Below are 13728 nucleotides of genomic sequence, written 5' to 3' on the forward strand. Positions count from 1 at the left end.
GCTCATTTCTCTAAACACAAAAAGAACTCTTTCAAATCAGTAAAAAACACAAACAAAATACAACACAATCAAAACATGGGCCAATGGTATGAAAAGATAATTCAGAGAGATGTTATTACAAATGCCCAATAAACTCAAGAAAAGATTCACAACCATCCTCATGATCAGGAAATGGAAATCTTTAAAAAGATACTGTTCTTCACATGTCAGATTAGCAAAATTTTTAAAGACTTGATAATATGTATGGTTGACAAGAGTGCTGGAGAAAAGCAACACTATCACATATTGTTGGTGGTTCAACCCTTTCGCAGATATAATCATGATTTTAAATGCATATCCAGTAACCCATCAATTCGACATCTAACTATCCAGCCTACAAAAATACTTTTAAGAGTATACTCAGTTATATTGCTGTATAAGAATGTTCACTGTAGCCTTTTTTCCATTTTAAAAACAATTTATTGAAGTATATGATTCATATTTGAACAAAAATAATGTGTATAACAAAAGCTGTTAAATTACCAAACATGCATAACATCATACAGGGCTTCCATATATCACCCTACCACAAAAACCCTGCACTGTCATGAAACATTTTTAACAAAAATTATGAAAGAGCATCATCAAATTATTACTACTAACTATAGTCCATGTATCTTACATTTAGTGTATTTCTCCCACCAACTCACTCTATTTGTTTTTGTTCATAAACCATATAACTTATCTAAAGTGTACAATGACATCTGGTATAATCACCTAGTTGCACATTCATCACTTCAACCAATATTAGAACATTTTCATTACTCCAAAAAAAAAAAAAAAGAAAAACAACAAAAGCAACCACTATCATACCCATATATTAGTGCTACTAATTACAAATCCTATGATGTGATTTCACCATTTCTATTCATTTCCAAACTGTAGCCTTCTTTTTAACAGTGAAAAATTAGATAACATCATTCTGCTATAGAAGAAAATTTAAGTTAACCAACACGGCATATCAGATTATAGGATACTATGCAACAGTTTGAATGAAGTAGACTTGTATATTTGACCTAAAAAGGTGTCTACAAAACGCGAAAGAAAAGCAAGTTGCAGAATTGAATGTTTCAAATGTTCCCTTGCAAAAAAAAAAAAAAAAAAAGGAAAACTATACATAGAAATACACATTCACTCCATTATTTGCATATGCATAGAAAAATACCTAAAAACATACACAACAAAAGGATTAACAGTGGTTATGCCTAGGAGGTAGGAAGGTGCAGGAGTGAGGAAGAAAGAAAACTGTATATACTTCAGACTGAATTTTTTAAAGAAAACTGTATATACTTCAGACTGTATTTTTTAAGAGGATGCAGTTTGTACACTCAAACTCCATTTCTTTCCTTCTAAGGAGGTGAAAATTCGAAAGATATTTTTTTTTTAAAGTGATGAGGCTGGGGAAAGCAGGGTGCAAAATGAGAGGGAGGAAAGCAAAAGAGAAAAAAAGGAAAGAAATCCTGGCCATGGAAAAGTCCTGTCCAATATTTCAACCTCATGAGTTAAGAGTGAGAGTAGTTCAGATATGTACAAATTATAGATATAGCCCAGATTCATAAGATAGGATAAATCTAGAATCCTTTTACAATTGCCAAATTCTCCCGAACAATTACAGAAGCCCAAATATAATCAGAGGCTAAGGAGTCAAGGCCAGAGATGACATCACCCCAGGTTTTAACCTCCAATTCTCTTACCTCATCTTCAGGATCAGGATAAGGTCTCTTGCAAATGCAGTACAATCCAAAAAAGTTGTCATTATATTTATTGCCTGAATTTACCTTTGCTTTATCCTGAAAGATATTAATTTCAAGATATGATATCATCTAATCTTAACTACAATTTCATGTATCATGAAAATTATGCATTAAATAAACACCTTCTCCCCCCCAGAAGCTAGTCTTTAACTTTCAAAGGAAAAAGGAAAAAATTCGCTCCTACTAATGTATACTTTTTTTAGGATATAAGGAAAAAATAAAATATTTTTATACCTTCCTTGTAGCAAATGGGGGGAAAGTGAATACACCCATTCAATAAAAGAGATGAAAGTTAAATTACAGGTGGGAGCAGATGTAGCTCAGTGGTTCAGTGCCTGCTTCCCATGTATCAGGTCCTAGGTTCTATCCCCAGCACCCACCCCTACATAAAAAAAAGTTAATTACAGGTTTTAATTATCAAACTATTTAAACCAACATTAGCCTGGAGTTTCAGGTACTTCTTTATGCCCAGCTGTGATAGCCAAGGACCCCAGGTTACTAGGAGGTCAAAAGCAGGCAAGGAATTGTCCAAAAATAACTTTAAAAGGAAGGGAAAAAGCATGACAACTTTAACAATTATGATTGAACAATGTAGCAACCCTTACTTTTTATTTGTTATTTTAATAAAGTCATTGTATATACATAGTTTTTATTAACCAGAAAGCAGTAAAAACTTCTACATGCATCTACCCTGTTCATTATGTTTTATTTCCTCCAAAAATGTTTCATATTAATTACAAACTGTAGGGTCTGAACAGGTTATTTACTTTCCAATGAAGTAAAAACTGGAATAGAGTTTAATATTGATTTAACTATTTGCAAAGAATAAGAACAAAAACTTGGGAACAGATGTAGCTCAAGTGGTTGAGTCCTGCTTTCCATGTATACAGTCATGGGTTCAATCTCTGGCACCTCCTAAAAAAATAATTTAAAAAAAGAACAAAAACTTCCTTTACAGAAAACATTTGATTTTTACCTGCTCTGGCAAATATCAAACTCAGTTCTTTTCTATATAGTATATAGATGCAGTGCTTACTTACAGGAAATAATTTGCATTCCAAATTTTTAAATTTGCCGTTTCCACAATCGCAACGAAAATTTCTGAAACAAAGGGGGCAGAACAAAGTTTTCTTTTAAATCTGATGAGTTTAAAAGAGTAATTTAAACTCAAATCATAGTCTCCTATTTTCCACTTTTCTTATGATCTAAAAAGTAGTCTTGGTTGCTGTTTATGTATCCAATTCAAAATTTCCCCAATAATCATAATAAAGGATTTTACAATTCTGAAAATTAACATGTAGAGACAGATATGCAAAATAATGGCAGAAAAAGAACTATAGTTTGAGTTTGTACCATAATTATATTTTAAAAGGCCCTCTGGAAAACCTATTCTCTCCAACTATATCATAAAAAAATAATTGGGAAGCAGATGTGGTTCAAGTAATTGAGCTCCTGCCTCCCACATTGGGGTGGGTTGGGGCTAGGTTCTTCCTGATGCCTCCTGAAAGAACAGAAACAAACAAGCAAAACAAACAAAAAAAACCAACTCAGGGAAGCTGATGTGACTCAGTGGTTGAGTGCTGGCTTCCTATATATGAGGTTCTAGCTTCAAATCCCAGCCCCAAGTACCTCAAAAATTAATTAATTAATTGTAATAATATTATAATAAATTTCATTACTATTCAATTACTTTGAATGAAAAAACACTCAAAGATTAAGAAAAAAGTACAGTAGGGAAAAAAATTTAACATTTAAAAGCATTCAGCAATAATATCTGACTGGTTTTACCTTTTTGTATATAGCTCAAACAGCTTGTGACTCCCATGACATTCATAACTGCAAGCAAGGCAAATTCCAGCTGGTTCTTCTCCGTCTGGGGTGCAGGTACTACAAGCATATAGTGCTTGTCTCTTTACTGAGCCCTAAAAAACAGGCCCCCAAAGGAAAAAAAAAAAGAGAGAGGGACAATAAATTAAAGAAATATAGGATAACTACCTACTACCCATATTATGATCTGAGAAGTTGAAATCAGATTATATATGGTCAAGATCTTTCTGTAAAAACCAAAGACTATAAAAAAGCTTGGAAAATAAAACACCAAAACAAAATTGCATGTTTCATATCACCATACATGTGCTATACTAGTGCTTGTTTTCATACTACTTTTCTTGAAGCGATAGGAAGTCAATTGTGAATAAGCAGGCCTGATTAATCACTCTAACAAATAAAAATGCAGGAGAATGTGTACAGGTTTATTTTATTTATTTATTTATTTTTAAAGATTTTTTATTTATTTATCTCCCCTTCCCTGCCCCCCGCCCCCTTCCCCCCAGTTGTCTGCTCTCTCTGTGTTCTTCCATGGGAATCTGTGTCTCTTTTTGTTCTGTCATCTTGCTACATCACCTCTCCCTGTTTCCTGGGCAGGATGCACTTTTTTCATGCTGGGCGGCTCTCCTTATGGGGCGACTCCTCGCGTGCGGGGCTTCCCTACACCGGGGCAACCCGGCATGGCATGGCACTCCTTGCACACATCAGCACTGTGCGTGGGCCAGTTCATCACATGGGTCAGGAAGCCCTGGGTTTGAACCTTGGACCTCCCATGTGGTAGGTGGATACCCTATGCATTGGGTCAAATCCACTTCCCTTTGTATAGGTTTATATAAGTAAACGCTATTCCATCAATGAGTTAATCATTGGATTAAAAGCAGCCCTTTGATTCTCAGGAGATGCAAACTGAAGTATTTACGGTGCAGAGGCATGATATCTGCAACCTATTTTCAAATGGTTGACCCAAAAAAATAAAAATAAAAAGTATATTACATACAGAGAGAAAAAGATAAAACACATGTGGCAAAATATCTTATAAAGTGGTAAATACATGTAAGAGGTATACAAGTGTTCATAATGATATTCTTTAAACTTTGCAGATTTAAATTTTTTTTCAAAATAAAAAGTTAAAGAAAAAGTAGACAAAACATATATGCTTTTAGAAATCTTGATAATGGTTATCTTCCAATAGGGAGGAGAGAGATCCAGGGAAGCTTTTGGAATCCTGCTATGTTCTATTTCTTGATCTGGGTGGTGGGTATTGGGTGTTCACTTTTTTCCATCCAAAGATAAATGATTTGGGGAAGCGGACTTGGCCCAGTGGATAGGGCATCCGTCTACCACATTGGAGGTCCATGCTTCAAACCCCAGGCCTCCTTGACCCGTGTAGAGCTGGCCCACGCACAGTGTTGATGTGCCCAAGGAGTGCCATGCCACACAGAGGTGTCCCCCGCGTAGGGGAGCCCCAAGCGCAAGGAGTGCACCCCATAAGGAGAGCCGCCCAGAACGAAAGAAAGTTTAGCCTGCCCAGGAATGGCGCTGCACACACGGAGAGCAGACACAGCAAGATGACGCAACCAAAAGAAACACAGATTCCCACACCGCTGACAACAACAGAAGCGGACAAAGAAGAACACGCAGCAAATAGACACAGAGAACAGACAACTGGGGGGTGAAGGAGAGAGAAATTTTTAAAAATCTTAAAAAAAAAAAGATAAATGATTTGTGCAATTTTCCATATATTTTACTATTAAAAAAAGACATTTTTAAGAAAGTCCCTTTTATAAATCTAACTATTAATACATTTCAAAAATAACTTACATACAGACTTAGGACCTTTAAAAAAAGAGAGAACATGAAAAAGTTGTTTTTGTAGTGACCAAAGGTTTTTAAACACTAGCCTGGGAATTATCTCGAATAACAGGTTTATTCAACAGTCTAACCACTTTACAGAATGAACTCAACTCAGTCAACGATGACAACCTGTATTATGATCTCAGTCCACACGACATAATGACAAGACTCTCTCCCATCACCCAATGTTCCATTCAAACCCCTGCCTAGGTAACCTTCCTCCTCCTATCAATTCTCATTTCTTGTTAGTTTTTTTCTGCCTACCCTTCTCCAATTTGTACCTAAAAATATAGGATGAGTCACCAAACACCCCCCTCAAACCCTTGGCGACAACATCTTGCAAATGCCAAATGTCCTCTTCAAACAAATCCTTTTCTTGTATCCTTTTCCTCCCCTCCCCGTGCCACCTGCTGTTCTGGTTCCGGTCTGTTTCCGGGGGGGTGGGGGGTGCAGACTGCAGGCAGATACAGCATTAGCTTCGTTTCAAGAGTACCAGCAAACTAATTTGCGAAGAGGAACAAGGAGCCCACCTCGTATAGAGAAACTTTCAAATCCAAGATCTCTCTCCTTTACACGGTTTTGACTCCACTACTCTCTTCTACCATCCATACAAAGATGTATGGATTTGGGAGGTCACGGGGACGGTTTCCTAAGAATCAGCCGGGGCAGCAAGAAGGGACTTAAGAGGAAGAAAAAGGCAGCAACTCCGGGCCAAAACCTGGGGAATCCTGAGGGGTCGGAGGAGGAAGACTGAGGGACCGGGGAGGCCCCTGCTAGACACAGACTAAGGAAGGGGGTCGCGGAGAAGAAGGATATAAATGGTAGGAGGGCCTGCAATGGGGAAGCCTGAGGCGAATGGCGGCTCCGGACCATCATATGGAGACGCCGGAGTCAGGAGGGAAGAGGGAATATGTGGCTAGGAAGGGGCGGCTCAGCCGCAGCTGAGAGGGAGACGTGGCCCGGGCCGCGCGCCCACCTGCGAATAGGAGCACTTCTCCGAGTCGCTGCCGCCCAGGACAGCGCACGCCTCATTCTCCAGCTCCTCGTCCTCCTCAAGTACGTCAACCAACGATACCACGGGCTCCAGCTCCGACTGCCGCCCGGTGGGCTCCTCAGCTCCCGCCATCCTCAACTGTCACCCGTACAGTAATAGCGCTGCCCGGGCGGAGGCGGGAAAAGCGGCGGCGGGGGCGTGGCCGGAGGAGGTGGGGCCTGGACCCCAGAAGCCAATCCCAAAGAAGAGAAGCGAAGGGAGGGGGAGGAGCGACATCGGAAAAACGGAAGTCACGCCTCTCCCTTCTCCCGCCCGCTTCGGCCGCGGGCTGGTTTCCGCTTCCGGGGGGCACATCTCTGTGGCGCGCGCTTGACGCTCAAGCGGTCGCCATGGAGCTGCTGGGGGAGTATGTCGGGCCGGCCGGGCAGCTGCAGCGGCTCCGGGTGTCCTGTGTGGCCCCGGCCGACGCAGACCGTTTTCAGGGCCTCTTGTCGGGCGTGTCCCTAATGAGGGAGCGGGTGGCCGAGCTGTTTGGCCAACTAGGACAGCGGAAAGCGCAGGACAGCGTCCCGGCGGGTCAAGACGAGGTCTTGGATGGTGAGTTCTGAGTGGGTGTTGGAGCGACAGAAGGGCGGGACGGGGGCGCCCAGGGAAACTCTGATGGGGGAACCTGTGTAGAGTAGCGAACTTGAGAAAACTGAGTCAGCCCTCTGTCTGGTACTCACCGCCATGTTTATCTGAGCTACTTCTACCAAGCGTGCCTACGACTTCTCTTTTCATTTATACACATACACATGTGTTGAAGGCCTGCTACTCCGTACCAACCACTGGGCTGAGCTCTGGAGAAAGAATGAGGAGAATGCCATTCATTTCTGCCCTGGTGGAACTCACAGGCTGCTGAGGGTTTAGACAGGTAACCCCTATGGCCCCCTGTAACTATTGCAAACCAAGAAAACCCGCGGAAGGCATCAAACAGGACTTGGCTGGGTGTTGAAAAATGAAAAGGGAGTTTTACCGGGAGTGAAATTAAACGTGTCCGGAATACTGCAGTCTGTTGCAGAATAGAAACAGGTTCTGAAGACTGGGAAAGACTTCAGCTTTAACGAGACTTAATTCAATTCCCAGGGCTTCTTTTTCATGTCCCAACTTTGTAGATGGAATTTGAAAGTAGAAACGTGAAATATAAATGCATTTAAAAAAAATCTTGTCTTGAATACAAAGATAGGTAGGTACATTTTAACTACCTTGAACTGAAAAACTTAAATATTGGTGTCAGAACTAACTCCTGTGTAGATGAGCTTAAACTGTTGTTCCCTTTCCTGTTCTTTCTTCTTGTTTACATCTTGGTAGTTCCAGATAATGTGGAGGAGTCAATTCAGAACAGACATTGAGTTCCAGATAATAGATTATTTCCATGAATAAATTAGCTCTTGCCATATATATTGAGTCCTGTTTCTTGATTGCAAAAGTACCTTTCTAATCTATCAAAAATGTTATTGATATAAGGACAGGAATATAATATAGCTAGAGCCATTTTTTTAAAAATCCATGATCACTTATTGGAAAAGTAATTACCACCTTTTTTTTTTGTTCGTTTCTTTGTTTTTCTAGGAGGTACCAGGGATTGAACCCAGGACCTCATACAAGGGAAGCAGGCGCTCAACACAGCTACATCTGTTCCCCACCACCTGTTTTTATATGTTTAATAATGAAGTCCCGTTAAAGCTTAAATTTGAATTGCCTTTGTAAAATAGTGAATTTTGTGTGAATTACATCCCAATAAAGAGTAATATACAAAACTTTTAAAGTATTGGCAGCTACTAAAAAAAGTAATAGCGCCAACACTAAAAAGACAAATAACCCAACATAAAAATAATGAAATAATTTGCACAGACAGTTCTCCAAATAAGATATGCAAATACTTGTAAACATGAAAAGATGCTCAACATCATTAGACATCAGAGAAATGAAAACCAAAATCACTATGAGGGAAGCGGACTTGGCCCAATGGATAGGGCATTGGCCTACCACACGGGAGGTCCGCGGTTCAAACCCCGGGCCTCCTTGACCCATGTGGGGCTGGCCTACGTGCAGCGCTGATATGCTCAAGGAGTGCCCTGCCACGCAGGGGTGTCTCCCGCATAGAGGAGCCGCCCAGTGCGAAAGAAAGTGCAGCCTGCCCAAGAATGGCACCACACACATGGAGAGCTGACACAACAACAAGATGATGCAACAAAAAGAAACAGAGATTCCGGGTGCCGCTGATAAGGATAGAAGCGGTCACAGAAGAACACACAGCAAATGGACACAGAGAGCAGACAACTGGGGGTGGGAGGAAGGGGAGAGAAATTAAAAATCTTAAAAAAAATCACTGTGAGATACCAATTAACACCCAGTAGGATGGCTATAACCAAAAAGATGACAGTAACAAGTGTTAGTAAAAATGTGAAGAAATTGGGATCTCTACATTGCTGGTATAAAGGTAAAATTGTACATCTGCATTGGAAAACAGTTTGGCAGTTCCTCAAAAAGTTAAACAGAATTAGCATATAACCCAGCAATTCCACTCCTAGGTATATACCTGAGAACTGAAAAGATATTTACACAAAAACTTGTACATAAATGTTCATAGCAGGATTATTTGTTAATAGCCAAGAGATGAAACAACCCAAATGTCCGTCAGCAAAGAATGGGTAAACAAATGTATACAATGGAATATTATTCAGCAGTAAAAAATAATTGAAGTACTAATCCTTGCTTTAGCATAGATGAACCATGAAAACATTCTAAATGAAAGAAACCAGACCCAAAAGGTCACATGATTCCATTTATATGAAATGACCAGAATAGGCAAATCCATAGAACTGGGGGAAGTGGCATGAGTATGGGGTTTCTTTTTGGGGTGATAAAAATATTCTGGAACTAGAGTGTAGTAAAGGTTGCACAACAGTGTAAATACATTAAAAACCACTGAATTACATACTTTAAAAAGGTGAATTTTAAGAATATATATATTTTTGTTAGAGAAGTTGTGAGTTTACAAAACAGTCATGCATAATGTGTGGAATTCCCATACAACACCCCTCCACTGACACTTTGCATTGTGGAACAATTATTACAGATTATGAAAGAACATCAGACTATTACCACTAAATATGATCCATAGCTTATATTTGGTGTTTTTTTCCCATACAGCCCTCTAATATTAACAATACATATTTGTATTGTATAATTGTTATAGTTAATGAGAGAACACTCTAATTTTTACTGTCAACCACAGTCTATCTTCCACCACATTTCACTGTTAATAGTCACATACCTTATAAAGTCTGTCCAAAGCATACTCTCAGTGGCTCTCACTTGTATTACAGAGTTGTGCAGTCATCACCTCAGTAAATTTTTGAACTTTTTCCTTAGTCCAAAAGAAAAAATCCCATACCCCCATTGTTGACCCTTAGCTTCGATAAAGTACTTCTTTGACATTGATGCAAGAATATTACAATATTGCTGTTAACTATAGGCTCTAAGTTTCGGTAATTGTATTTTTCCCATACATCATGATTTTCTTACCACCTTGTGACAGTGACGTACATTTGTTCTAACTCAGAGAGGTACAGTCTTGTATTTGTACTTTTAACCATGATCCTCACCCACCTCCAGATTCACAATGTTATTCAGTCCCTAGATTATTCTCTACTTTCTTTCAATTGACATGTCTAAAAGGGTGAATTTTATGATATGTGAATTGTAGTTCCAAAAAAGTGAAAGAAAGGTTATAGATCAAACAACAAAATTCCTGAAATTTTAAAAATTGGGCATCATACATTTTGAATCTAAAATATACATAGTTTATTAATCCCTAAAGTGAATTAGTCTCATTATCAAGTTTTATCTATCTTTATATTTTTTCAACTATTGAACATATTGTCATACAACAAATATTTATTTTAAAAGGTGATGATGAAGATGAAGAAGAGGATAATAACATTGATAACAGAACTATCTCAGATGGACCATCTGCAAAACGGCCAAAACCTCCGTCTTAACAATAGCTTTTATGAAATTGAAACTAAAGACTGCTACTATATCCTAATTATCACATGCTGACATTTCAGGAAGACTCATGCTCTAATTTGGAAAAACATCTGTTTTGTTCTCCTGGGACAATTTTGTTAAGGAAGAAATTATTCTGTTTCCAACAAAAGATATAATAAATATTTAGAAATAAATCTCTTTTCTTGAGTGAGAAATAAATTTCAGACCATGGATATAAAATTGGATATTTTGGGAAGTGGACATGGCTCAATGATAGAGGGTCCTTCTACCATACGGAGGGTCCAGGGTTCGATCCCCAGAGCCTCCTGACCCATGTGGTAAGCTGGCCCACATGCAGTGCTGTGGCCCACAAGGAGTGCCACACAGGGGTACCCCTAGGGTGCCCCATGCGCAAGGAGTGCGCCCTGTAAGGAAAGCTACCCCACGTGAAAAAAGCGCAGCCTGCCCAGGAGTAGCACCGTGCACACGGAGAACTGATGCAGCAAGATGATGCAACAAAAACAACAAAAGAGATGCAGTTTCCCAGTGCCGCTGGATAATGCAGTGGAGGCAGAAGAACATACAGCAAATGGACACAGAGAGCAGACAACGGGGGGGAGGGGAGAGAAATAAATAAAATAAATCTTAATAATAAATAAATTGGACATTTCATAATGTATAAAGTACTCTCATTTGGCAACTGGATTTTTATCATTGTTTTCTTTTAAAATAACCATTGAACTAAAATGTGTGATGTCTACATCTCTTTAGCTTCTGCTTATTATGAAAAGTGTTGGGAACAGATGGGACTCAAGCAGTTGAGTGCCTGCTTCCTACATGGGCAGTCCCAGGTTCAATCCCCGGTTCCTCCTAAAAACAAAAGCAAACAAATGAGAAAACTAACTCAGGAGCTGATGTGGTTCAGTGGTTGAGCACCGGCTTCCCATACATGAGGTCCTGGGTTCGATCCACAGCCCCAGTACCTAAAAAAAAAGTGTCATGGTTCATAGGCAGTAACATTTCAAAGAACTGACATGAGCAAGTGGTGAAAACCAAGTATTAAATATTAAGAATGGTAGTTCTGTAAATAGAAATACTAAAGAGAAAGGAGGTCCCTTGAGAGGGACCCAAGGAAACCTTAAATCTATACTCAGACATCCAGAGATGATACTACTCAACAAGTATTAATATATAGTAATTTAATTTAATTTGTACCTTAATAGAGCTAGATGGTGTATATTTCTAAGCTGTTACTGGTTTATGTACAAATAGAACTATATACTGGTTTATGTACAAATAGAACTATATACAGCCTTAAGTAAATTTCTGTGTTGACTAAAGCTTAGATATTTCCTCTCCTCCTGTAGTCATACTTTGATTTTGATCAACACAGGACTACTGAATCCTTTAAAAATATATGGTCCTAAAATATATGTGTGTGCATTTATATTCCTTTTCTGCTTGTCAGTCCAACTAAGGTATTTTGGTTTTCTCTACTGTGCATCTTATCTGATCCATTTAGATAGCCAAAATGCAAATGAATACAAAGAAATCAAGTAGCACATACCTAATGAAATGCAAATAGTCATTTAGAGTTGGAAGTAACCTTACAAATTATGTGATTTATATCAGAAATAAACTGAATCTCAGAATAGGTGTTGGCCCAGAGCTACACAGCTACCACTGGCTGGGTTACATAGCCTTCTGGTTTTGTTTTTTTTCCCTTAAGCTAATAAAAGGTTAGAGAAATAATTCATCCCCTTTTGTGAATCACTTTTATTATGAAATAAGTTCAAAGATAAAACTTTAGTACATTCCTGGTTACCTGTTCTGAAATACATAGCTTACAAAGTACATTCTGTTATGGAAACCAAATTTACATACCTTTTTATACCCTTAAAGTATTGTTTAACTTGGAACATTTGCCTTCCACTAAATATTCTAAATCAAAACAGTACCAGCTAGGGAAAATATTTTATAAATGGTCAGTAATTAAATTTTTTATTAAACAATAAGCATAAATTAGTATAAATGTTTAACTTGAAGTGGATGTGGCCTAAGGGATAAGGCCTCCACCTACCATCAGGGAGGATCTGGGTTCGATTCCTGGAGCTTCCTGGTGAAAAAGAAGAGAAAGTGGCTGCTGCTCAGCACTGGTGGGAAGGCATCTTGCCCAGTGCAGTTGCAGGTGTACATGCAGGAACAGGTAGGCAAGTCAGCCCTGCAGGGTGGCACAGGCTGCGGCTCATAAGATGGGGAGTGACACATCATCTTTGAGGAAGTCAGCATTTGCTCCTGTAAACCATAATATAATTATGTGGTAATTTTCTCTAAAACATCATGTTCTCACTGTGCGATGGCAAAAAAGCTTTTTCATGACATGGGCATTAAATATAAAGTGGTAGAATTGGATATGCTTGAATATGGAAGGCAGTTTCAAGGTGCTGTTTAGAAAATAATTGGTCAAAGAGCTGTTCCAAGAATATTTATCAATGGAACTTTTATTGGAGGTGCAAGTGACACTTGTATGCTTCACAAAGAAGGGAAATTGCTTCCACTAGTTCATCAGTGGTATTTAAACAAAAGTAATAGGAAATAATTCTAGTGATGTAGGTATTCATAAATTTGCTAGTAAGATGCCCATTGTTTAAAGTGGTAATCCTTTTAAATGTTTGAGGACATTTTAAACACCTGAATTATCTTCATGAAAAAGTAAGATGTGAAAAATAGTGAACAATAAAACCTTGCAGGAACCTCAAAAAAAAAGAAAAGAGAAGAGAAAGTATGCCTGTGTGGCGAGCCAGTGCCCACATGACGAGCTGAATGCCTGTGCAGTGAGCCAAGGGCCAGCGCAAGTGAGTCACTCAGCAAGATGATGACGCAACAAAAGAGAGTCAAGGTGAAGTGCAGCAGAGACCAGGAACTGAGGTGGCACAATTGACAGGGAACCTCTTTCCACATCAGAGTTCCCTAGGATCAATCCCAGTGAATCCTAGAGGAAAATGATGAGAAGAGAAGACAAAAAGAGAAATAGATACAGAAGATCACACAGCAAATGGACACAGCAAAAAACAGCAGGGCGGGGAAGGGGGAGAAAAAAATGTAACTTGTGATAATGTGTCTAATAGTGGGACTTTAGGTGTTGATTTATAATAACCTTTTATCTTTATGCAATGCTTTAAAAAACTCAACTGTATAGAACTAAAATAGAGCATATTTTAAAAT

At 38.9% G+C, this 13728-nt stretch overlaps 2 protein-coding genes across 2 annotated transcripts in view; one reads left to right on the forward strand and one right to left on the reverse strand.

The window, feature by feature from the left end:
• The window catches only part of UBR7 (ubiquitin protein ligase E3 component n-recognin 7), a 32827-nt gene extending 26151 nt beyond the window's left edge, over positions 1–6676 (reverse strand). Inside the window, exons 1-4 of the mRNA XM_058292368.2 lie at positions 6451–6676; positions 3582–3715; positions 2834–2894; positions 1734–1829 (exon numbers count right to left, since the gene is read on the reverse strand). Of these exons, the coding sequence (XP_058148351.1) occupies positions 1734–1829; positions 2834–2894; positions 3582–3715; positions 6451–6600 (441 nt within the window). The 5' untranslated portion in view covers positions 6601–6676. The remainder of the gene's footprint in view (positions 1–1733; positions 1830–2833; positions 2895–3581; positions 3716–6450) is intronic.
• A 92-nt stretch (positions 6677–6768) lies between these two features.
• On the forward strand, positions 6769–13274 carry GON7 (GON7 subunit of KEOPS complex). Its single transcript, XM_004475514.4, has 2 exons — positions 6769–7065; positions 10423–13274. The coding sequence occupies exons 1-2, from the start codon at positions 6858–6860 to the stop codon at positions 10512–10514; spliced, it is 300 nt and encodes a 99-aa protein (XP_004475571.1). The 5' UTR covers positions 6769–6857; the 3' UTR covers positions 10515–13274.
• Positions 13275–13728: the final 454 nt, after the last annotated feature.

Source organism: Dasypus novemcinctus, chromosome 3, assembly GCF_030445035.2.
Source record: "Dasypus novemcinctus isolate mDasNov1 chromosome 3, mDasNov1.1.hap2, whole genome shotgun sequence".
In the NCBI taxonomy this organism is placed as follows: Eukaryota; Metazoa; Chordata; class Mammalia; order Cingulata; family Dasypodidae; genus Dasypus; species Dasypus novemcinctus.

Excerpts from the sequence above, each read along its gene's own strand:
- GON7 (XM_004475514.4), top strand. The coding sequence starts at position 6,858 with ATGGAGCTGCTGGGGGAGTATGTCGGGCCGGCCGGGCAGCTGCAGCGG. Across the intron at positions 7,066-10,422 it reads TCAAGACGAGGTCTTGGATG|GTGATGATGAAGATGAAGAA; the intron begins GTGAGTTCTGAG and ends TTATTTTAAAAG.